Raw genomic sequence first — 26,902 nt, forward strand, 5'->3', positions numbered from 1 at the left:
AAAGGCAACAGCAAAGATATTAAATATTAATGGGGAAAGTTAAGTTATTAAACTAGTTAAAAAAATAATAATAATTGGAAAGTTATTTAAAAAAAATTAATGTAATTGAGAAATAAGACATCGATCTACCTTTGTATGCTTACAAAATGCATTCAAGTCGCAATCCGCGAGCGTCAATCGCTGCCACTACATGTACATATGCATGGGTGGAGTGATGTATGTGGGTGTGTGGGTGTGCGCAACAAATCAGCGAATGCACCAATCAATCAATCAATCAATCAAATGCAAATAATCTTGCTTAGCTTGACTCAGCGCTACTGCTTCGGCAGGCAGTTGTGTGTGTGCGTGTGCAGTGGTGTTGGTGACAGTCGCAACTCCGCTACGCGTAACAGCGCCGAAAACTGCGCTTCGCTATATGTGCCTTCCACTTTCATCTTTTGTAGCGCTTAAATGCTTTGATGATGCTTCGCATTTTTGTAGTCGTGCATGTGTGACTTTCTTGTATGTGTGTGGGTGTCTTTTGCATATTTTCTAGGCGCTTGCGGCATTTTGCTATTTCTAGGGAATTTTCAATTTTCGGGAAAGGTGTGTGGGCTTGTTATTTACATTTTTCGTATATGCTTATGTGTGAGTGTGTAGTGGTGTGTGTTCGTAATTAATGTGTCTGAGTTTGTGAATTCGCGCAAATGATTATCACAATGGCCTAAAATAAAAATGAGATAATTTACTTTGACTTGTTTAGTGGGAAAACTTTGCTAACTTACCGTGTTTATTTTTGTTTTTATACTATATACATATATATACATATGTACTTTTTCACTTTAACATTGAACTTCAAAATTTTAAATAACCATAAATTAAGCATGAATATCTGCTTATGAAGAGGTAGGAGCAAATGTTTGTTATATAAGGTATGTATATTATATGTTTTAGAACCGAAAGGGAAAAAACAACAAAAAATTACTTAAATATTCGTAAATATTATAAAAATAAAATTTTTTATAAATTTCTTTTTATTTATTTTTTCTAAAATATAACTTTAAATTTGTAAATATATATATATAAAAAATTTAATACATTAATTAATTATTTTTTGTGTAATAAAAAATAAAAATTGAAATATTTAATTTTTTTAATTAATATATGTATAAAAAAAAAAAATTAGTACATGTTTTTTATTAATTTAAAATTATATCTTAGAAAAAATAACTAAACAATTAATTTATGCAAATTTTTATTATTAAAATATTTACGTGTTTTAATATTTAAATTTTTTTGTTATTATTTTTTTTTAAAATAATTTATAAGTTTTTTTTCTAATATTTTAATATTAATTATTTTTGTTATCATTTTTTTTTATTAAATTAAAGATATTTTTTATAAAAATTGATAACTATTATGTTAAAACCAAATTATTAATTAAAAAAAGTTTTTTGATAAGTAAATAATATTAAAAACTATAATTTTTAAATTTATATATTAAAAATTTGTATTTTAAATATTTAAATTTTCTATATAATTTTTTTAAAGCTAAACATTTTTATACAGGAAAAACATTAAAAATTTAAAAAAATCTTGAAATGAATTATTTTTATTATTTTTTTAATAAATTAAAGATATTTCTTTAAGGGTTATTATATTAAAAAACTGTTATCAATTAAAAAAATTTCTTTGTATAAATCAACAAAATTAAAATATATAAATTTATATTTTAGAAAATTATAATTATTTTTAAATATTTAAATTTGTTTCGCTATGAATATAAAAAAATATGTAAAAATTAAAAAAAATTAATTACAATTTTTTTATATAATAATTTTAACATAAAATATTTGGATTTATTAAAAAAAAAAACAAAAAAGTGGGTATTATAAAAACATATTTTTTTTAATATTGAAAATATATTTTCATTTTTAATAATAAAAAAATGTTGTATTTTTTGTTTAATTCATAGAACAATTCAAAAGCGTGAAACATTTATTTATTACGAAAATAAAATAAATAAAAAATTAAGTTAAATATTTAATAATTTTTTTTCTATAAAATAATTTTATTATTGAATAAATAAATACAGAAAAACATACAATTTGGTATTTATGTATATATGTACATAAAATATTCCAAAAAATTTATATGTATCACATTTTATGATATTTTAAGGAACTGAGGTGTTTATATGTACATACATACATATGTACATATGAGCACCTGGTTTTTAGTCACTGATTTTTGTTTTTAACTTAAATAATATACCGCCAAAATAAACATAACAACAGCTGCATATATATACTTTATATATGACCATACATACATACATATATACTCAGACATATACACCGAAAAATTCAAACAATCCTTAAAACAACACAACGTTTCATAGCCAGCTGCTAGCAGAGCTGCCAAATGTCAATTGTCCATAAAATATTACTAAGAGTAAATGTTTTCTTTGAAATTATATTTAAAAATCATTTTCGCCCACACGGCTAATAAATTGGCTAAGACGATAATGCATGTTTATCCGAGGCGAAGTTTGGATGACGAATTTGTTTACGAAAAATAATTAAATGTATAAGAGAATTGGTTAAGAATGAATATTTCAAGAAAAATGTGGAAAAAATATTTACAATGATCAAAATTACGGAATTTTTGTTAAAAAACAGGATACAGTGTTAACAATGCTGCACTAATTAAATGTTTACGAGCGCTTTAACGTTTCATCACATGAAAAAGTACCGTTTTTATAATATTTTGATCAGAACTTATAATTTTTAATTTTTTTTTTTTAATTATTTTATAAATCTCAATCTTTTTTATTTGGTTTCAATAAATTTTTATTTTTTTTTACTTTAGGGAATTGTTTTCTTTCACTGCTTTTTTATCTAATTTTTTCCTATATCCATTTATTTCATTTCCATTTTTTTATGTATAAATGCTTATCGCTTGAAAAATATAAAATAAATAAAAAAGTTTACCAGAAAAATTTTCGCCCACAAAATTTTCTCAGTGCACACCAACCACTCTCAAATTGCATTAGAAGTGCCGCTATTGAAATTGGATCACTCAAAACTTGAAAAAGTAAACGTTTACAAAAGGTTTTCTCTCCACAACCTTCGCAATAAATATTAAATTACACCATTAAAAACACAATATGAAATAATGTGACGTTTATTATGCACAATTCATGTCACAATTAAGCTAAACAGCTGATATGACAGTCTCTGACTCGATATATCTAGTATAAACACCCTTTCTACCGGCGTTTGCGCAGAGCGGGCAACAAACTCGCTCATAAAGAGAACTTTATGCCAAGAGAAACCCTTATAAGAGCATGCATTGCTTAGCTGAGCGGCATTTATGACTGCTGAAGCTAATATATATTCCTATATATGTACATATATTGCTAAATTACTATTACAGTGCATAACTACAACTCGCAGTACAAAACGTTCGCAAATGTAATGCGAACAAGTCTTTCAAGTTCAATGCAAACCACAGTAGGCACTTGTGTTTAGAGAACATCTCAAGCGTGAAATATGCGCTAAGTCATACACAGCGTTAATCTCATTTATTTGACATGCACATATAGCTACATATGCATACACAGATATAGCAAATTATGTATTATATAATAATATGATTGAAGCATTCAGCGCACTTGACCCACTATGACTCTAGCTTGATAGCTTTAAGCGCCGAAATCTGGAGCGGGTAATGTTCTAAAGTGCGAGCACTTAACGGCTTGTTGACACAGTTGGAGGCAAATACGCTTCTTGAGGGCAGCGGAGCGTATTGACTTTATCAGCAGCAAGCCATTTATCTATTTAAATGAACTTGAGCTATGAGTAGCTGAAGTGAAATTGACGCAATTGAGTAAGGAGGGGCAAAAACAAAAAAGAAAATACTAAACTAAATTAACGCTCACTTTCATTCGTACTTTATAAATATTTAAATAAGACATAATGAAGTATGAATAAATCTTTTGTGGTTTGGATGTAGTTTGATATTGCCGCTTAGAGGTTACAAGGAGAAAACTGTGATAAATTGTTTTGCTCAGGATTGATCGTCTGTCGCACGTGAGGAGTTGAAACAGTGATACTTTGTGATTTTAAAGACTATTGGAAGTGAATCAAAAAACCTTTTTTCATCGAGGAAGATCTTTGAGCATATTACAAATTTGTCGATTAATATCGATTCCAGGCATTTCTTCAAGTACACTGATGGTATCACATATAAGATGTTTCAACTTTCTAAGTTTTATGGATATATTATAACAAAAAACAAACGCAAGGTAACATATAATTAGAATATGTAGTAGAGTTGTAAAATACGATCACGAATCTATCCGAAACTTGGTCACTCATCTATAATCAGAAAACTGAAAGTTCATTTTATAAACCAGAATATTGAGTGAAATTTAAACAATTGCTCAGGAGACACACCTTGAGCCCAAGAAAGATTGGACTTTTTCTTTGGAACTGTGAAGGTTCTGTAACAGTAATAGTATTACTAAGAGTTTAAGATTAGCTTAAAAATAGGACGACACAATTCCTGGATAATATTACAGAAACAATTTCAGCAAAAACTTTTATATCATCTAAAGTTGAGGGAAAGAATTACAGTAAAGAGGAAGACTGAATGAATGAGATAAACTGCTTTGATATTTTTTATCATTATAGCAGGAACTCAACATTTTCACTTGGAAATTGGAATTTCTGCAAAAAGTATTTAAAAAAAAATATTTCGAATTAAAATCTCTACAAAAAATGTTTGAAAAACACATATCTTTTCGGAAACTAAAATCTCTATAATAGAAGATATTTGAAAAACTATCTTAAATTGGAAATTAAAATCTCTACAAATTTGAAAAAAGCATATCCTCTTGAAAATTGATATCTCTACAGAAATAAAAAACAAAAATTCATATAGTTTTTGTAGAGATTTCAATTTTCAAGAGTATATGTTTTTTCAAATTTGTAGATATTTTAATTTCCAATTTAAGATATTTATTCAAATATCTTCTATTATAGAGATTTTAGTTTCCGGAAAGATATTTTTTTTTCAAATATCCTCCTGGAAAGTAAAATGTCTACAAAAACTATTTGAAAAAAAGTATTTTGGGAAATAGAAATCTCTACAAAAAATATGTCTTCTTGGAAATTAAAGTATATATAAAAATTATTTGAAAAAAACAAACATATTCACCTGAAAATTAAAATCTCTACAAAAATTGTTTGGAAAAAAAATCTCCTCTTGGAAGTTGAAATATCTAAACAAACTTCTTGGAAAAAGCATATCTTCTTGTAAATTGAAAAGTTGTTTGAAATAAACATATTCTCCTAGAAATTAAAAACTCTACAAAAATTTTTGAAAAAAAAAATATTTTCCCGGATACTGAAATCTCTACAAAAACTTTTTGAACAAATTTTTAAGAAAAACATATCCACCTGGAAATTGAAATCTCTACAAAAATGGTTTCCTATCAACAATAGTATATGCTGGCACACAATACACAAAAATGCATCCCAGATTTAATTTCCAGCAGAAGTCCAACCAATCTTCCTTGGATCGCAATATTCAATAATCAAAAATAAATTTCCAGATATTCAGAAATAATATTAAAATATAATTCGTTCAATAATAATACATTTAAAAACTATTATTTCTTCATAAATCATATCAACTTAATTGAAAATTTTAGAAAAATTAAATCAAAATTTTTCAATTTAATGCACTCTAAAATTGGCCAAGATATTTTTTTTTCAGAAAATGCGCGACTAAAATATTTTTACTGTCTCCAAGTGTGACTATTTCGCCGCCAAATGGCTTTATCCTTGAATTTTATAATTTTGCAGCTCGTTAGTATGTCAACGAGACAACAACAAAACTGCAAATTATTAAAAAGCGCTGATTTATTTTTAGTTTTATATGAAGAATCGCATAATCGACGGCATACCGAATTAAATGGCTCCAAGCAATAATTTGCTCGCGCATTTTTCATGTCAAATTTCGTGTCGAGAAACATTTTAAGAACATTCTACGGAATTTCAAATAAAAGTGTTAAACATTTTGCATGCGTCAGGAAAGCCAATTAGGCATTTTGCGCTGTGTTGGAATTTATATATATTTATTTATGTGCATATACTTATATTTATATGTGTATTATCACATATTATCGTATGTGTATGTATGTATTTATACATGTGTGTGTTTTTATTGTGAAAAAAAAATATTTTTATGCTCAAGCCAGAACTGACAGTTGGCCATTTGAAATGCAATGCATGTGGGCAAACTTGATTTGTCGAAAAGAAAATGCGCGCGGCAACGCCAACGCCCTCAGATCTGCGTACTTGCCACATGTGTGCAATGATCGATGAAGGCAGAGGAAAATCGTAATTTTTTGCAATTAAAAATAAAACAAAAATGTCTGCCACTAATTAAGGCAGCGTACTTGCCTGTTGCAACACCAGTAAGGAAGTGCATACACACACACAAAAGCATGTGGCAGTAAATTTAGCCGGCACCGGCAAGTGGAAGCGGCTTCGCAAAATTGCAATGAACCGCCACGACCGTGCGATCAGGCTGCGAGGCCGTAAAATTGTGCGTCATTGCCGGCAACGTCTGAAACCGGCATTGCTGTGGCAGTGGCAACTGTTGCACCGGCTACGTGGTCCACTGTCACCACGCTGGTGAATGTTGCCGTTGCTGTTGTTATTGTTGTTATATTCGCCGGCGAGGGCAATTTCGCCGGCAGCACAACAACACCTACATACAAACGCACACCAAAGCTGAGATTTATGTGGCGCATTCATTTGTGGATCCGTGCGGTTGTCTGCGCACAAAAGGCTAGGGACCAAACGGGTTCCCATTAACTGCATGTGGTGGAATGTCGTTGCGTCCTCCTGCAGTTTTTCTAAAATTTTTTCTCACTTTTCGATTTTTTTTTTTTTGCCTTGTGTCTGCCTATCTTCCGCGCTTCACTGATTCGCCACGCTTGCATGGTTGCGCTCGCTGCAGCGGTCTTCGATCTTCGTCGCTATGCGATTGGCGTAGCGCGGGCGACAGAGGGCGCGGGTGCGGCCGAGGTGATCGCTAAAAATACCAGAAACAATGTCTTGTGAACTGCGTTGTAGGCACTTGTGCACTGCGCCACATTTCACCAGTAGTTCGAGTGCAATCGCTGCGCCGCGCTGCCCGTCCGTGTGGTGTGGCAACGGTGGCAAGTGAGTGTGTTTTGTAGAGAATGTGAATCAGCGCGACAGTGCATGCTTATATACACCGTTATGTATGTGAGTGTGTACGCACTTCAGAGGCGACTGCAACTCTTTAGTCAATTTGTGGCAGTTCCAGTTGCAGGCACAGTGGGCGCCATTTAAGTGGAACTATTTTTGATATTTTTGATTGTTTTATTTTTTTATGGAACTATTTTTGACATTTTTGATTGTTTTAAGACCAAGGAAAAATATTTTTCCGAAATAAGAGTAAGCATATACATTTTCAAAAACTATTTTTAATTAGTTTATTTGCCTTATAGTTTTATTTAAAAGAATAAATTTGTCTTTAATCGGAATTGAAATTTCAGTGAGTTTAGATATTTTGGTAGTGCTGTTTATTATAAGTACGTGAAATTGAATACAATATGGGTCGAAAATCGAAAGAAAGCACTTACGAGGAAAGGAAAATAATATATAACCTACGAAAAGAGGGAAAAAATTAAAAGAGATTGCGAAATATACTAATAAAAGTATTTCAACTGTCCACAGTATTTTACAAAGGAATTCACTGAAGTTGGGGCAGCGACCAGGGAGACCAGAAAAGCTTAAGCCCCGTGATAAAGCTGTTATAATTAGAAAAATCAAGGAACAGCCACGAACTTCTGCTCCAGATATTAATCGTCCACAAGTACTTTCATTTTTAGAAGTTGTTTCGAATAGTTTCTAATATTTTTGTGCACCAAGTACCTTTCCGTGGTTTTGATTAGTTTTTACCAGTGAATACTTTTGATATTTCAAACATTTTTCAGACTTTGAACAGTTTTCAGTAACATTGGGTAACGACTTATGAATATTTTTGTCATATAAGAAATAGTCTGAGTAATTTTAAACAGGTAGCAAGTCCTTCATTGCGTTTTTGATAAGTTAATTATATTTAAAAAATAGTACTCAATCAACAGTAAGCACTTTTTACTCATATTGAGTGTTACATAAACTTAAAGTATTTTAAATTGACGCTAAAAAAATCATATATAAAATTATTATTTTTGAGCAAGCAATTCTAATAGCGGATTAACGTATGGAACGACCTGGGCATTTTAAGTCGAGATCTTAAACTGAAAGAGTACAGCTTGTGTAAGTACTGAAACCGCTCGACCTCCCCAAGCGAAATCGCTGCGCTCTATGGGCTCTTGAAAAGTTCCAAGAAGATTCGACGTTTTCGAGCCAAATTTCGTTCAGCGATGAGGCTCAATGGGTATGTAAACAAGCAAAATTGCCACATTTGGGACAAAGGGCGACATGAAGAGATTCAATAGCTACCATTTCGTCCAGAAAAACAACAGTTTGGTGTGGTTTGTAGTGTTGGTGGCATCATCGGTCCATATTTCTTCAAAAGTAAATTTAAAGTTTCTGTGTTTTTTCTTTAAAAAAGTAGGGAAACTTGAAACAGATCACACTTTACTTATATTGTATCCATTCGGTTAGACGTCAGTAGGGTAATCGTTCGATTATTATTTTTTTTTTTTGAAGAGAAATTAAACAATAACAAAATTTAAGCAAACAGCTGCGGTGTTTTCGATTGAAGACTTTTAAGCAATAAGTTTTTGTATAGAAGATATATATTAACAACCACTTCTAATAGGCTATATATTTTTATATAAATGTGCGCGTACATATATATAATACACGCTGCGACATGAAACGCTGACAGTGGGCGTATTTCAAACAAAAGCGAAAATTAGTGAAAAATTCCCGAAAATAAACGGTCATAAGTCAACTGTTCGCCAAGAAAAATATTGCAGAAAAATTGCTTTTCTTTTGAATTTCACACAGTCAGCTGCATTTAGATACAAAATATATACTTTAAGTTTTTTTTTTTATAAAAAAAATCCTTCAACTGTTGTTTTAATTTAAATCACGAGCAATAAACCGAAAATACAGAATTTTCTCATGTTTATGAAGACGGTGCTTTATTTTCCTCACATTTATAAATGTCCATAGATTATTTGAATATGAGGTGAGGCACTTATATATACTTGTATATATATATATTTATCTATAGATATATATTCTATACTTATATGTATATTCATCTGTTTAAAGTAGGTATATCTTTGGTATGTACTCATACTCAAAAGCTCAAAAGTACAATTTATTTTCGCTGCTAAATATAGTTACCCATAAACCTGTAGAAATCACCTTTAATACCACATAATGCGAGCGTGGCGCAGCAGTTTTGAAAACAGCGCAGATTTTCCAAATTGTGAAATTTAGCACAAACAGATGTCTTCTGACATTTGCATGGAAAATACCGCGCACATATATGTAAATTGCCATCAAATGCTCATGGCAGGTGATTTTGGTTTTGCGTTTTTATGCATTTTTTTACTTTTCATTTTGGTTTTTTCTATGATTTTGAAATGTATTTTTAACATATGAAATAATTTTTGAAAAAAAAAATATTATAATTTTATTACTTTTGAAAAACGCATTCTATAAAATGTAGAAAAATCAACTCAAAGTACTAAGTATTTGCTCAAAATGGGAATTATTGTCTAAAGGCACTCTTTAGTTATGAATAATCGTTACTTTTTATGTTTTTTAATAATATTTCTTCACCTAAAGTCAAAATAACGTAACATCACTTTTCAAAAGTTTACAAGTAAAGGAAAAATGATATAATAGAAACCATTCATATTGAAACAACATTTGTGTTTCGGTTATAAATTGGTTATATATTGGTTACATGTTGGTTATATAATGGTCATATATTGGTTATATATTTGTTATTATACACTCATATTGAAAAAAAAATTGAGCTTTGCTTACATATTGGTTACATCTGACAGCGGTAGCTGAAAACCAACTGTCGAACCGAAGACAATTTAACTTGGGAGCAGCTTAAGATCGAATCAACTGTATTGAGACCTGCAGATTTTAGGCCACAGATAATAGCAAATAAACGGCATGACATTTCGAAGCTTGGACCAATGATTCTGAATAAAGAGCTAAACATTCTCATAACTAACAAATTTTCAAGAGGATGAAGCCGTGCATAGAAGTTCACGCAAGTGAGAAAATTTCTCTGAACGCCATTCACTTGAGAGTGGCCAATATTCTTTAACATACGGCTGAAGCAGCTCACGACTTCCAGTCTTAGTTCATGTATCCTCTGTGTAGTCAAAAAAAAAAAAAAAATACATCCATTTGAAGGCGAGCTGAAGTGAGAAGGCGAAACATTCCTCCCCGAAAATGAAGAAGAAAACAGTTTTCAATATAAAAATCAAAATAATTTTCAGGTATTTTCGAACTAAAAAGCGTAGACATTAAATCTTGAAAAACACAAGATCTCTTTATATATTCTTTCAAAAAAATTTTGCAAAATAACTACATTTTCTGAACTCATACTTTAATTATTTGAGGACTCAGAATTTAACCCTGATTTTTGAAACATAATTATTATAATATTCTGTAACGAAATACTCTAGTACACTTATGAGCTAAAAACAACATAGAGATCTATCTATATTTTATTTTCAAAAATATTTTTCAAAATAATTCATCGATCTTCACCATAAATCCAAATTCTCCTTCCGAAATTAGCTATAATCTGTGTCCATATTCGAACCTATTTTAAGAAAACTTCGAGAAAATGGAGTTTTTTTTACAGATCTTTCAGCTTATATTTGAAAAAATGTTCGAAATTTAAGAAGGAACTTCCTGAAAGCCATACAAAATCTAGCATTTATAATATGAGTATAACACCGCCGTGCCGTGCTTGAGAAAATCGAGAAATAGCGCTATAAAAGTGTGTTAAGAACCTTATAGATATCGTCACTTCTTTGTGCGACGCGTTTAATTTAAAAAAAAATCAGTAGAATATAATAATGTATGAAATTTCAGAATAAAATACGCTGATGCACTTGCAGCAATCTTTCGAATTACAAAACCAGCAGCTAATCAGAAAGTGGCGCCCCCTACGTGCGTATCAACGCTTATCAGTAAAAAATATACGAAAGACCTTCACATTTATATATTTCTATATATACGGAGCATTGCGGATAGACAGTGCTGAAGCCGGAACGCTTATTTAAAACATATAAAATTCAGCACCTCAACAATTCGAATCATCAATGGAAATATGAAACGTGATATGCAAAGGCATGGAGCGGAGGCAAGCCAACGCAGAGCACATGCGAATGCATGGAGCAAAAAAACAAAGAGTAGTGCGCATTGGCATGAGAGAGTTAAAGCGCGAGAGAGTTGCTTGCATCAAAAAAGTGTGTGAGACGACACATTTGACACTTGACCGCATTGACGGTCACATTGATTGTCAAAAGTCAAGCCGACATGGCGTGAGTGACAGATTTGAAGGATGTCAAACGGGAAAAATCCTAAAAATTAAGGCTAATAATGAACAATTTCTAAATTATAAATAGTTACAACAACAACAAGGCACATGCGTTGGCCACACATTGTTGCATGTGTGTGTGAGAGAAATATGTGCAAAACATAAATATAAATCATGTCAATGACGTCCATTTCTACAAGTTTTCGCAAAACCAACACACGACGTTTGGCAATAACAACAATAAGAACACTCGAGTGCATATGCTCGCGAAAAATAATCGCATGTGAATTTAGAAAAATTTCGTATAAAATTAGAAAACTTATAGTGTGAGTAGTTGTTGTATGTAGTGTAGTGTTGCTGTTGTTGTAGCTGAAGAGCGAGCGCAAACTGACACAAATGGAGAGCAGAAGAGACAGGAAATTGTTTGTTGTTTTTGTTTCGAATTGTAGTTGGCGCTGCGACTTGCAGGCGGCATACATGCTGAAGGTCACTTAAGGTCGCCGCTATTGCTACCAATGCAAAGAAAATATGCGTTTCGAAGAAAAAAGTGCAGACAACACGCTGATAACAGCCGCACGGGCTCCACGTTGGAGTTGCTGTTTGATGTGGAAAAAATATTACAACAACAAGTGCTAAAAAGTATGAAGTTTATAAATTAAATTGCTTGCGGTTTGGCGGTTTCAATGCTTTTACAGGCAGCTGCTTTGAAATTAAGCGACGCCGCAAGGCTACACGGGCGGTTGGTGGAGGAAAAGGAGAAAAGGACATGTGTTAAGGGGTAACACGCTTGCACTTTTGAAAGCGCCGATTTTTTTAAGCAGAAACTATTTTTTTTCATAAAATTTTTTTCCAAATTTTTATTTTTTTCATAAAATTGTTCACTAATTTTTTTTTTTATAAAATTTGTTATAAAATTTGGTTTTTTTTTTTTAGAAAATTATTTTGGTTTTTTTTCATAAAATTATTTTGATTTTTTTCACAAAATTTTTCTTTTAATTTTTTGAAATGTGCCTAAAATTTTTTGGGAGGTGACGCCTGCTAAAAGTGTGCCTAAAAAATATTTATGATGATATAATTGTCACTAATAACTATAATAATAAGGTGGCGCAGGTAGTAGGGACACGGCTGAATGGCTGATAAAGCGCAGCACTGACTCGGAATGTGTTTTGTCTTGGAATTCGTTAAGCAAGCAACTGCATGTGCATACGTGTTTGTGCGTGTGTGCCCCAAAGGCCTACGCCGCCAACAAAGCCACAGCCGACAACAACGTTTCTTGTTATTGTTACGCTTATTTCTTCGCATATCTTCGTACTCACATTTCATTATTGCTAACTACTATACAACTCAGATTTCTACTCAGCGAATTCGTATTTATTTAACTGTTAATTTTTCTTGCTTTTTATTTTTGCGCTGCTGAAAATTACGCTTGCGAGATTTTTATATTTTTTTTTTGCAATTTTCTCGCTTTCTTTCATACGCTGCTCATATTTGCAGTTGTAAATTAATAAAAAATAAAAATAAATTGAAGCTTGCAACGTGCGTGCGTTTCTTATTAGATTTTAATTTTTTTTTAGATTTCTAGTAAATTTTTGCTTTTAGTTCTTCAACAACTTTGGCTGGAACTTACTGCTCATTTTGTTTAAACTGTTGTCGTTGTTGTTAAATTGTATAAAAATGAAATTTTATTTTTTTATTTGTTTTTTATTTGAACAAATTTTTCACTTTTCTTCAGCACTATTTTTTTTGTATTTTTTATAAAAAATTCACACGACGTGTTTTGGGGTGGCTGGCGTTTGCCCAACTGACTGACTGACTATACTGTCTGCCTGTCTTTATGACCCGTTCTACTCAGTCTTCTACTCAGCGTTTGCTTGTGGCGCTTTTCACTTGTGCTTTTGCTTTTTAGCTACGTTGTTGTTCCGTACACGAGCGGCGAGAAACTGATTTCGCATTGTGCCGTTCGACTGCAGCAAAGCGCGTATAGCCGGCCATACCGCGATTAGACCTCCCCTTTAGCGTAGCGAGCAAATGCTTTTGTTGTATTTTTATAGACATTTTGCATGCTTTCTCTACACATACATCCACATTGACGCGTATGTGTGTGTGTGTGCGCTTGTAGTGGTGTTTCGGCGCTGTGAGCGCGCTGTGTCTCCTCGCTTGTGGCCGAAAGTGAGTCGAATTCTAAAAGCGTACATTTGTTTGTTGCTGCTTATTTGGTTATTTTGTTGTTGATTTTGCATTTTTGTCATTGCTATCGCTGCCGCTGCTAATCTGTCTTCTTGTTGTTGTAGTCTCCGTTCGGCAGCCATCGCTTGTGGGGGTTTCTTTTGCATGATTTTTATAGTCACTCAGTAGGCGCCTCTGCCTATGCAACATATCGCCCAGAGATGTGTGTTGGAGATCTTTGATGGATGCTGTTGCTGTTGACTTTCTAGCGACGAGTTAGCGCGGCCGAATGCACTCAATTACTTATTTAGTTTGGATTGAGCGCGGCCCCCAAAGGTGGTAGTTAGTGGAAAGAGAGTGTTTTAAGAGAACCGATTAAAGAGAATGCAATTAAAATAGTTGTATATACTGCTCAGGAGAGAATATTATCATTTTAAACAGATTTTAAAAATTTGTAAAACATTAATTGAAAAGTACCACGAGAATTTTCGAAAATATTGTCAAATCATTTCGATACAAAGTGATATGTAGAGTAAAAAATAGTTTTGAATTAGCTTTTGAAACAGAAATGTGTGGAGCATCGAGTTCTTTTAATGCGTGATCAGTCAGGAACGGTAGACTAGGGTTTAAAGTTTGTAGATATTTCTTCAATTGGTCGTAGTGTCACACAGTCGGGTCTACGTAAGCGAAAAGAACATGTGTTTTTATCCAGCTAAGGACTATTAACTTGAGAGCATTCCTCCAAATTAAGATATTTCAAGCATATTTTCTGCCGCTACATCACCAACAACAGCGGCTTAAAGATCCCACGATATCTAGATTCGACCAAATTTCAAATAACATGAAACAGTTCTTAAAGCAATCGCCCTCAAATTGTAAAATATCTTGCGTTTCCAAGAGATGAGGTGTCATCCAATTCAAAACAAGTTCTACCAGACTTGAACGAGGTCCAGGAAACACAAAAAATTTTCTTCGATCAGATTTCATTTTTTTGGTTTGTGATATGTATTTTAGAAATAATTACTTCAATCCTTTTCTGCTCTTCGAGGATACAATTACTTTAAAAATACGCTTAGTTTGGAATTAAGTTAGGTTAATGGGTCGATCCTGAGAGGGATCCCACTTGGACTGCTTGGAATATTATCAAATAGATCATAAGACCCTTACGAACGAAAAAAGCGTTTTGAGCTTATCACAAATTTGTTATGGCGGCTAATGTCTGTTCCTGCTATGTCCCTTGGTTCGCCGAAGGTAAAACTGCCTGATGTTTCATTCTCAACCTTACAAATGTTGGACAATGAAGAAGAAAGTGACTAGATGTTTCCACCTGAACTTCCTCCATACAACCTTGGCAAATTGCGCCCGTCAAGACTTTTAACCTTACCGCATGAACACCTAAAAAAAACCCTTATTATTGCGGCAAGATCAACTTTGCTGAAGGCAAGTAATTCAGAAGATCTCCTGCGTTCCATTCTAGGCCAAAAATATCTTTCAATCGCACAGGAGGGGGTCGTCAACCATCGCATACTAAGTGAACGCGGGTCAGTTTTAGAACACAAGATGCCAAAGAAGATTCAATCCAGTCTCATATCGATGTAAGCAAGGCAAGAGTGCCCCATCTCTATTCTGCAATGAATAGGCACCCAAACGGGTCCGATGATGTTGATGTAGCTTGATGTTATTTCTATAGAATACGTACACTATTGTACTAGCTTTGAGCGTACAGTTAGCAAGCTCAGCGAACGTATTGCCACCTTGCTGTCGGAGTGAATGCTCATCTTCCTGAAAGAGACTGCACTTCGGAGCAGTATATCTACCGCCACCTTAATAGCAGCCACTTCTACCTGAAAAACACTGTAGCTCAGATAGCTTAAAGCGGACGGAGAGCTCCTTACAAAAAACCCCCCAAATCTTTACTCCCAGCTTCGACCAATCTGGGAAAAAGTTGCGCAGCCACTTCTCCCAATCCACATATCCTATAGCTCCTCTAGAGCAATATAAGGCAACGGATGTCTTCCTTAACCTCTCCTCAATGTCTATCATCCATCAAAGCTTTCTTTCAAGGAAGAGCTCTTGATATTTCATCATATCTACAAGCTGAAGACGTGAGCCCCCAGATGAGACCTCTAGTCTCGATTCTTATACCACCAGGTTAATAAAACCATTTTATTTTCTTTAACCAGAAGGACAACGTCGTCAGCTTAGGCTGTCTCTCTACAGTCTCGCTTTGGAGTACGTTCAGTAAAAAAATTAAAGAAAAGTGTGACCGACTGGTAACGACAACATTGGAAAATTCCCTCTGTATCAACAATCTATTACAAATTCATATGAAACTCGCCGCACAGCTGATAATTTTCGCCCGCCGAACACAAGCACTGCGCATGACCACGTTTCAGCCACCCACAACAATGACAGCAACAACAATAACAACTACACAGGCGAAGCGTCTTCAGAAAGGAAACTAAAAACAAAAGAAAATAAGAAAGCCGAAGCAACACAGACAACAAACCGCAAATCAACGAAGAAATGCGATGCGCTCTTACTGAACTGTCGACACCGTTCGACGCAGCTGCTGCACTCGCCCCGCTGCCCACAGCAACGTTAGAGTCACGTGTAGCGTTGGCATCTCAACGCCGGTTCCGTATTTACCCAGCCATGCAGCAACAGCAGCAGCGGCGGCGCGGCATAAATTTCCAACGCAACAATAAAATCTTCAGATTATATGGAAAACCAATAGGCAGGGCTTATGGGGTGTGCGAAAAGTCGACGGCGTGTGCAGTGCGCCGTTGCATGCTACAACGCTCGCCACTCAGCGTTACGGATTCGCCGCGCCGTGACTTCAGTTCTACGCCAGCTACGCTCACAAACGGTTGGGCCTTGGGAAAATATGGATTAGCAAGCCGAAATTCGCGCAGAGAAAATGGTGAAACGAGTGCTCGCGCCTAAAAGTGGATATATGAAGGATATACAAGCCGACGCGACAAGGCCTAACTGAAGTGCGGTGTGTCGTGAGTGTGTATTCGGTATATGTAAATGGACGTGTGTGGAACGAGGGTTAAGTTCATACGAGTCAATAGGTCGCAATTGCGGAAAATACGTCGATGAAAATTTATAACAAAATTTGTGAAAAGTTTTAGTGAAATGTTGTTGAAAATGTGAAGAAGTATAACCGTTAAGTAATTGATTTGAAAGCAATTACCGGAGTGCAAAGGCGTGTAAAAATATGTGCGCAGTAATTATCTAAAAGGTGTAATTAGGAAAAGATAAGTTAAATGAAAAAATAATTCATAAAAAGTGAGTGCCAAGTGAGTGCGTTTCAGAAGTTCATAAAAAGTGATTGCCAAGTGAATGTGTTTCAGAAGTTCATAAAATATAAGGAGAGTCTATGGAAATTGTGAAATAAAATAGAAAAATCAAATTTCATTATAAATACTCACCTCAAGGTCTTTCCGAAACTGGCCAAGTAGCAAAAGCAACAACAGCAACTACTTGCCACAGCGTAGACCAAGTTAAATCTGGTGCGCTCGCCAGCGCCTTAACCCACCCCCTCGGTACGAGTGGCACCGCCAAGTGGGCGTCTATTATGCGTCGTTCGCATGCGAAAAGTTCACACAGTGGAAGTTAATTGACCTTCAACTGTAGAAGAAGCAGCATTTGTGACATAGTTACGCGATATTCGCCTCTAACCGCCTTCAAATGCCACCAAGCTGCACATAAGTACATAAAAATAATCAAAAGAAAATCAAAAAGAGAAATCAAACAAAACAAGCCAAGTATTCTTTTCGACGCTCGTTCCAATTATGCATAAGCGCAATTATGGAAAATTCACCATCGAACTCGATTGAAAAGCAAATTGATAATTTCCTGGAACACTTCAAGCGCAGCGCATCCAAAGCCATGGAGGCGGACTGGTGCAGCAGCGGCTCGGGCTCCAGCAATGGCGGTGGCGTCGGCGTTGGTGGCGGCTTGCCTTTGAATGCGGGCGCTGATGGCCTTTGTAATAATATTTTCGGTGGCATCACCGCAAATGGCAGCGCTGTCAATCAGTCGCCAATAAATCATCCACAGCCATTACAACATCCACTCTTGCAACGCACCAAAAGCCGTTCGAGTTGTTTGGATATATCCGATTTATCAGGTGAGCTTATGCGCTTATATCCGTTTGTATGTATCCATGAGTTAGTGTGCGGTATTTCGATTAGTAGTCTAGGGTGGCGCTAATTGCATTTGGTAGTTAGGAAACTTTCGGTGGCTAAGTTATTTATTGACTTTTAGATTGCACATATATTTGTATTTACTACATGGTTTGAGGGGAAAGAATAATAACGGTGTATTTAGGTATATATGTAGAATGTTTTAAGTGTTTAAGGTAAACAAATCTGTGTTGTTAGACAACTTATGGTATATGTGGCTCCCAAGTGACCTTATAAAAAGTAATCCATTTCAAGGCTCCCTGCTTTTTTAAGGAAAAAACACAAAAAATTCAAATTTAAAGGAGAATGTTTATTATTATTCGAAAGAACATTCATTGGCAGTTACTTTTTAAAGATTATACCTTTCAAATTTTGGTCGCGGCTACGTCCGTTGAATTCGATTTTCGTTGACTCGTTCAAAACCTGAATTGAAGCAGTATTGTCTGCTGAGACTAACGACTTTACATGTCCTCACAGCAAAAAGTCTAACGGTGAGATATCACACCATCTTGGTGACCAATCGAGCGGCCCGTGAATAAGAGTTCTCTCAATAAATTCATTGACTGATGTGATGTGTGGATATCAAGGCGCAAAAACGGTCGCCATTAACGGTTAGGTTCTCACCGGCATCATTTTTGAAGAAGGCCCACAAACCATACCAAACCGTTATTTTTTCTGAATGAAATGACAGCTTTTGAAACTTCTCAGATTGCTCTTTGTCCCAAATGCGGCAATTTTTCTTATTATATATCCATTGAGCCAGAAAGGGTCCTCATCGCTGAACAAAATTTGGCTCGAAAAAGTCGGATCTTCTTGGAACTTTTCAAGAGCCCTTAGAGCAAAGCGATGTCGCTGGCAAAGCTGGAACGGCTTCAGTTCTTGCACAAGCTGTATTTTATACGCTTTCGATTAAAGATATCGACGTAAAATGGGCTAAGTCATTCCATACTTCAGTCCGAGTTGGTGGGAACGGCGGCGAATCGACTCTCCACTGTCTTCGTGAACATTCTTAGCTGCGCCTGCTATATTTTCGGAATTCCACAGGGTCAGGTAAGGGCTTAATATTACAACGGTAACTTTGATATCAGAATACCATGAAAAACGAACTGAATATCTCTCATTATCAAGTGTAATTTAATGGCCTGTCTCTGCCTGGTCTGTCAAACAAACTTAGGAGAAATTTGTTGGATTGTTGAGAATGCTTAATTTTTAAAAACCTGGTAACACAATGGAATTTAGAGCGTATTCAGCAATACAAACTTGATTCCAAGAAGTTCGAACTTTAAAAGAATTCACTGGTAGAGTTCAGTATGATGATGGTCTCATACTATTTGTGAGAATCGAAAAGATATCAAATTCTTAGCCAAGAACAGTGATGCACTAAAATACGATCAAAAATGAATACGAACTCGAATATATTCTATCAGACGATCACTGAAAGCTTCAGCGATAAAACAGGATCACCCGCTGGTCGCCTGAAGATCTACAAAATAAGACCGGTTCACTTTAAAATGTTTATACATTGAAGAAAGCATTATGTTTGCAACGAAGTTTGAAACATCTAGAAGGTAACGTCGGACATCCTATAAAGTACGATATATAAAGTATAAACGTAAGTGATGAACATGACGAGATAAATCGATTAAGTCATTCCGACTGATGCACAGTGTGTATAGTCTCGAATTAGTCCAGTTTTTTTAGAATCTGAAATTTTGCAAATATACTTTTCTTCCCAGGAAGCAACTCATTTATCGGAACCTTGGGTATCGGATCACTTTAGCTTATAGCTGATATACAAACTGACTGATCAAATTCAAGCTCTTGTAAGAAACACTTTTGTATTTCACAAGGTATCTTCACGAAATTTGGGTTCCAAGAGATCGCTACAATCTCCGGACATATTGTTCAGATCAGATGACTTAAACATACATGTAGCCTCCATTCAAACGGTCCGGTCAATATCAAGACAAAATAAGTTTTACACCCTATAGAGCTTCGGTCGAAGATAGCTTTTTTCTTGCTTTATTTATTTCTTGCACAAAAAAGTTTCGTGAACTTACATTTATCAAGCGATCTGAAGCTTAGCTCTATATCTTCAATATCCAAAATTTTATTGTATCTTAAATAGTTTTTATTAAGTCTTTAACTTTCCTTAAATGTTGAAAAACCTTAAAAACACTACACGAAAGCAATGCCACAGTAAATCATTAAAAGTCAATGGCTTCTTCAGAAGGGCCACTGTTTTCATTAGTCAGTAGCTTCCGTGCTAAATTATTATGCATTTACTTATGTACATATGTATATATACTTGTATATATGTAAGTGTATTGTATATGTGACTAAGGGACATTCGCAAAGGAACACGTCTTGTCACTGCACAAAAGCATCTTAACCCTTTTGCACTTACACTCGCAAAAATTACTTGTAAGAATGTTCCCTGTAGGAACAAAGAGAAGTTTTTGCAAAAATTGATAAATAAATATTGGCAGTAACAATGCCTGATAATAATGTCTCAATCTATTAATAAAAGATCCTAAGATCGTATTGAAAGTGAAGATTATAGCAACAAGTTCGCCCGAAATATTACTTTTTGAAGGGAAAAGTACAGTTAAAGCAGAAACTTGGCTTGATGACGAGTTTCCGGATACTGCCCCAAGAGTACCAACCATCAAAGATTGTTGCACTAAGTTTAGATGATGTGAAATGAGCACCAAAGCCGGTGAACGCAGTGGACGCCTAAAAGTGGTTGTTATTTCAGAAAACATCAAAAAAGTCCAGAAAATAATTTTTAATAATCACACAGTGAAGTTGTTCGAGATAGCAGAGACTCTGAAGATATCAACTGAACGTGTTCATCATATCAGTTATGAATATTTGGGTGAGAGTAAGCTCTGTGAAAAGTGGGTCCGGCGCCAGCTCACTTTTGACCAAAAGCAACGATGAGTTGATGATTCAAAGCAATCTTTGGAGTTTTTGGGTCCATATATGATAATGGGTGGCTACATCATTTCACGCCAAAGTCCAATCGACAGTCATCCGAGTGGACCCCACAGTTGAAGATAAAGTAAGTGATGTTTTACCAAGCCAACACACCGTGCCACAAGTTAGTGAACACGATGGATAAAATCCAAAAATGTGGCTTCGAATTGCTTTCGCATCCACTGTATTCTGCAAATCTGTCACGCAGTGATTATTTTCTGTTCTCAGATGAAGAGATGACCCCCGAAACTGAGGCCTATTTTGAAGTATAGGACAAGTCTTACAACAATAATGGTATCGAAAAGTTGGAGGATCGCTAAAATCAGTGTATCACCCTTGAAGGGAACTATCTTGAATAAAAAAACGAATTTTGTCAATAACTTTAATGTTTACAGTTACTTGATACAGCTGATCTTTGATTACAATAACAATCTCAGATTTTGGCCTTACCTACATTTAGGCCGATTTTGAAGGACTTAAAAAATACTAGATAACCTCAAACTAGCCGACATAATTCTACCATGGCGAAATATATTAAAAGTGGTAGGAAATGGGTAGTTCCACTCAAAATATAAAAGAAAGCTTGAATTGTTTATTATTAGTACTTGCAATTGCTATACATTCCATTTCGCGTAAGCATTTTCCGGCAGAGTCCCCATGTCGTAGCCGCATAACCACAGTTAAGGACGCATAATAAGCTTAAAGGATACCGGAAACAGCTCGAAGACGATTGTCTGCCTTAAACGCTAAAGTCGCACTGTCAGCGTTTTCCATTTTTTTCTTTTTGTTTCGCTTTTTTTGTGTATGCCATATCACATATTTCCTCCGCTTTCTTTTTATATGTCATTCGAGACCGCCAATAAGACGCCAAGCACTCAGCGAGCGACAATGACTGCCGTTAAGGGCGTAAATGCCTACATTACAAGTGAGTGGGTGGCCTTTCGTATTGATTTTATTCTCCCTATAGTTGTCATGGAGCGTTAAGAACTTGAAGTCGCACAAAACGAAGGAATTTGTGTAGAGAAAAGTATGAAAGCAACTCCCTGAAGGAGCGCCAAAATGCTTAAGCAGAATAATTATCAATGTGCCGTTGGCGCAGCGACTCGAAGATGAGGTGTGCCATTGGCAACGAGTTATTGGCCTTTAGTGGCTGTAATTAAGCACATTTAGCAGTGGTTTGCTTGAACGCACTCAAAGGTGTTTGACTTCTGCTGAGGGTGAAATATAATATTTATACACGGCTAAGAAAGAAGAAGAGATTTGCATGTAGCCATTTGTAGTTTCTGTGAGCAGCAGAGACACAAAAGTCATAAAAAAGATGCGCTACTTTTTCCGTTTTATTGCTTGACATGGTTTTATTTGCTCGCAACGCGGGTGGTTGCACACATTCAATCAGAGATATACCACGAGGTCAGCTTGTTAAGTCAGAAGAGTTTTTAAATGCTAATAACGGCGCGCCAGCCGTTTTTTCTGTTATCTATTTGGCGCCTATTGAAGATACCAAGTGCAGCCGAATCCATCTCCATTTTTCCAAGTGAGTGGAAGTCTTTCTCTTCCTTAACCCCTCCAAAACTGAGGTATTTTCATCCATCTATTGATTCGCTGAAATACTTATATCAATCTCGCTGTCTAATCATAAAAATTTGAGAACAAAACATCTCAAAATTAAACATCTTCAGATTTTGAGTTGGGCGACTTCTTAGGGGGACCTTTACCATTATGTATATGGTACATTACTAACATTTCTATGCTCGTTTTGTGGTGCTTAGGTTGAATTCAAATTTCCAACCAACTCAAACCATAGCTTTTCTAATTCGAATCTTTTCTCGAGACACAATTCTCATAATAGTTTTATCCATAGAGACAGCTCCACATAATATCCACTAGTCAACACGATGCTATTAAAAACTTGAGGGTTCCTAAATTTATCGAACGACTTTAATTTTTACTCCACTGATAGAATGAAAAACTGGTCATGACATGACTATGGCGATAATGAGATATCAACATAACAGGTCAAGTGAAAAGTCTCCGAGCTAACATAGTAAAACTAATATTTTTGGCTAAATTTATTTTTTTATTCATTATCATTGCCTCCAAGGGTGATACACTGATTATAGTGACCCTCCAACTTTTCGATACCATTTTTGTTCTACGATTTGCTTTTTATTTGAAAATGGGCCTCAGTTTCGGCGATCATCTTCTCTCCCGGCGAAAGTTTCATTCTAGCGAGCATTCTTTAGAGATAGTCACTGAGGCCTGATCTGGAGAATACGGTGGATACGGTAGTAATCGAAGTCCAATTCATGGATTTTTGCCATCGTTTTCACTGGCTTTCTACTTCATTTTTGTTCAAATGCAGTCGGTTTTCAGCGTCACCGTACTTCAAAGCTCCAGTAACTCTATGTATTTCAAGATAGTTAATAAAAGTATTCCATGCGCATCCCAAAATACGAACCCTATGAGCTTTTCAGCCGTTTATTGCGGGTTCCACGTCTGCAGTCCAATCTCTTGACTTTCGATTGGACTTCGGAGTGTAATTATGAAGCCATGTTTCATCCTTTGTCACATACCGATGAAAACACTCGGGTTCATTACAACCTAACATCTCCAAACACTGCTCCGAATCATCAACTCGTCGTTTTTGTTTGGTCAAAAGTGAGCTCGCGAGGGACCCACTTTGCACAGAGCATTCTCATATCCAAATATTCGTGAATAATATGATGAACACATTCAGTTGATATCTTCAAATTGTCTGCTATTTCAAACAACTTAACTTTAAAATTCATTAAAAATTATTTTCTGGACTTTTTGATTGTTTCAGTCGCTTATCTTTGAAGATTTATATCGGAATATTCAGTTATATGAAAAATAAACAAAAACAATTTTCGAACTGGGCCTCTCCAAGTATGGACTTAAACTCACGGTTGACTCAACATATCAATTAAGTATTTGAGGAAATCAAACAACCACAACCGAGGTTGCAAGGCAAAATCAAATCAAAGTCTTCCTCAATCGATCAGATTAAAAGAAGATCAGAGCAAATCTATCTGACTCTAAGGTCCTGCCTTTTTTCCATACAAATCTACAAACATTTTATTTCTATGTAGGAAAATTCTTCCAAAAGTCCGACATGTCAAGCAACTCTCTTCCAACGCATATACACACATCCAAACATAGCATATAGCATTATTTGGGCCGCCGGGGCGTATGAGTGCGTAAGCTGCTCGCAAATGCAATTCAGAAATCAGACGCTCGCATTTGCTCATTTTCATTCATTGTACGCTTTAGTGCTTTTAACTGCATTCTAAGTTTTCCAAATGCGCATTTTTTATTGTTTTTGTGCTGTTTTGGTTTTATGACTGCACTTGCCGCATGCTTTTCGGTACCAAATGCAAATCATCTGACAAACAAGAAGGCGAACATAATTTCTCGAGAGCTACTTTTTTGCTGTACATACATGTGTGTTTGTGTGTGTGTGCAACAAAGCATACTTTTTATAGTCTTCACAACCGTTATATGCTTTTGGAAATGTGCAATTAAATTGTATGCCTTTTTGTGCCGCTGTGTGCGTGTGTGTGTCGAAGCGTCGCAGTTGCACTTCAATGGGCGCTTTGAGTGTAATACACACACATACAAACAAAAATATATTTACAAGCAGTTGGTTGGATGGTTGATGTCTCCAATATTTTTATTTGTGTCTGTCCACATGCAGTTTTCCAACACTTTTTCTGCTCGCCCTCCACTTTTGCGCTTCATTCGGCTTAGTCTTGCATTTTTCTTTTGCCGTCACACCCCGCTGTTCTTAATTGACGTGTCTTCATAGTAAAGTATCATATACACATAGCTGTTGTTTTTCTCTCCCCCGCCCACACTTGTTGTGCGCTCTCCATGCTGCGGTTGTGGCATGTTGCACTGACTTTTTGCAACAATTTTCCAAATGTTTCCGTTTCGGTTTGCTGCCCAGCGGGCTTTTCTTTTCTTTTTTACAATCTCTCCCATATAATTTTTCTTTCCTTTCCACTTCGTTCAACAATTTTCACATTTTACTGTCTTTGAAGTGCAGCACTTGCAGCGCTTTTGTTTGTACGTAATTTGCAAAGCGACCTTGAGTTTCCACGGCAAAGTGGACTGGTTGGTAAATGAAGCTGTCCAACTAACTTTTCAAATAAAAATTTGTTAAACAAGCGACGCATTAGTCATGGTCATTCAGAGGCAACACTCTCTTACCATCGTTCAACTAGTTACATTTTCTATTATAAAATCTCTTCAAAAAACACAACTAAGATGTCCTTAACTCGGCAACGACGGTCATAGACAATAAAAAACTCTATTTGTTTGTGCTGCAAGAAAGACTTCGTGGTATTTCACTTAACACATATCTGAAACACCTTATATTTCTGATTGAAAGAAAAACAACTTATATAAGGCTTTTCATATACCACTTAAGGCAGATCTTATCTTAATACAACCAGCTGTCCATTCTGACATACAGATTCTGACGGTCTTAAGGGTATCTGCGGGCACTTCAAGTAAATATCGTGGTGGATCTACCAGCGAGAGGCTATTATTTAGAGCCTAGTGAATCTTTATCCATTTGCAACGCTACCACCGAATTCGGGCAAATCTGAGATTTCCGAGTTACAGGCAGTCGGGCTTAATATAGATTGTAGAGAGTAAAAGACCTTTAGATATAAGGGTTAGCTGCAAATAACCAATAAGCAGTCCTCGACCGCGTTCAGTGGCTAGGGAAGGAGAGTTTTCTCAAAACTCCTTAGTACATACGATCCCTCTAGCGTTTTAGACGTACATACGTTCGGAGGTTTTAGCACTGACTCGGACCACCATTTTATGACAGTGAAGATACGCACCCACTAAGGAAGGTTCGACGTCCAGAAGCTGCAATTACAACAGACAGGCGAACTATTTTCTACTCGGTTTAACGGAACTGCAGGAAGGCATTTCAAGCTCCTTGCGTACAACTGCAATCGAGATCATTGGTTTTCGGAAAAGACAAAAGAACAGCTGATACGATGAGGAGTGCCGTTACAATCGACCACAGCACGTGCGGGATGGGATAGATACCAAGAGTTGAAGAGGGAAACGAGACGCATTTGCAGACAAAAAAAGAGAGAGGCCGAAATGCGTGAGTACGAAGAGCTTGACAAGCTAGCCGACAAGGTTAATGCTTCGAAAAGATGCGACGATGATGATTACACCGGCCCATAAACCACACCAAGCCGTTATTATTTCTTAAATGTTCTTCGTCCCAAATGCGGCAGTTTTGATGGTTCACGTACGCATTAAGCGTGAAATAGACCTCATGGCTAAAAAAAATTTGGATCGAAAATGTCGGATCTTCTTGGAACTTTTCATAGAGCGAAGCGATGTTACTTGAGAAGGTCGCGCGGCTTCAGTTCTTGCACAAGCTGCATTTCATAAGCTTTCAATTTAAGATCTCCACGTAAAATGCGTCAAGTCATTCCATAAGTCAATCCGAGTTGCTTCGAACTGCGCCAAATGACCCTCCACGGTTTTCTTGTACACTCTCAGCTGCAGCTGCTACATTTTCTTCACTGTGTGCTGGACGTGGTCTATTCGGTCGAATATTATCCAATAATGAAAGCTGGGTATCAATTCTTTACAGAACGTGAATTTTCGTAATAAGTTGAGCGATTTGTAAACGTTGTTCAGGCGTAAGTCTTTCCATGATGAAATGCAAAAAAATTCTGAAAATAACATGACAGCTTGAGACGACATACGGGTGATCTATCAAAACAGGCTAGTGAATGAGGTAGCTCTACTTGTATCACCCTTTATAATCGTTAGCATTATTTTAAGAAACTGTATTTTGTAGTATTTCCCCTACATAAATAAGTACATGTATTTTCGTTTTTCTCTCTCTTTGGCTAATACCTTCTGAGCACTCACTGAAATGACTTTATGTCATTGCACATTAACCCCAATTAATTTGGGTATTGTTCCCTCCTCGTATTTGTCTT

General features: G+C 35.5%; 3 protein-coding genes across 7 annotated transcripts in view; 1 reads left to right on the forward strand and 2 right to left on the reverse strand.

Annotated features, from left to right (window-relative positions):
• LOC126756278 (uncharacterized) overlaps positions 1-13,282 on the reverse strand; it is a 39,369-nt gene extending 26,087 nt beyond the window's left edge. The window contains exon 1 of the mRNA XM_050469227.1: positions 13,190-13,282. Within this exon, the coding sequence (XP_050325184.1) occupies positions 13,190-13,196 (7 nt within the window). The 5' untranslated portion in view covers positions 13,197-13,282. The remainder of the gene's footprint in view (positions 1-13,189) is intronic.
• LOC126756273 (glycogenin-1) overlaps positions 1-13,289 on the reverse strand; it is a 37,053-nt gene extending 23,764 nt beyond the window's left edge. For all 5 annotated transcript variants that reach the window (XM_050469221.1, XM_050469218.1, XM_050469217.1 and 2 more), the window contains exon 1: positions 13,190-13,289. In XM_050469221.1, coding sequence (XP_050325178.1) covers positions 13,190-13,196 — 7 coding nt within the window. In that variant the 5' untranslated portion in view covers positions 13,197-13,289. The remainder of the gene's footprint in view (positions 1-13,189) is intronic.
• Positions 13,290-16,561: 3,272 nt separating this feature from the next.
• Positions 16,562-26,902, forward strand: part of LOC126754401 (uncharacterized) — a 110,268-nt gene continuing 99,927 nt past the window's right edge. The window contains exon 1 of the mRNA XM_050466323.1: positions 16,562-17,866. Within this exon, the coding sequence (XP_050322280.1) occupies positions 17,545-17,866 (322 nt within the window). The 5' untranslated portion in view covers positions 16,562-17,544. The remainder of the gene's footprint in view (positions 17,867-26,902) is intronic.

Source organism: Bactrocera neohumeralis, chromosome 4, assembly GCF_024586455.1.
Source record: "Bactrocera neohumeralis isolate Rockhampton chromosome 4, APGP_CSIRO_Bneo_wtdbg2-racon-allhic-juicebox.fasta_v2, whole genome shotgun sequence".
In the NCBI taxonomy this organism is placed as follows: Eukaryota; Metazoa; Arthropoda; class Insecta; order Diptera; family Tephritidae; genus Bactrocera; species Bactrocera neohumeralis.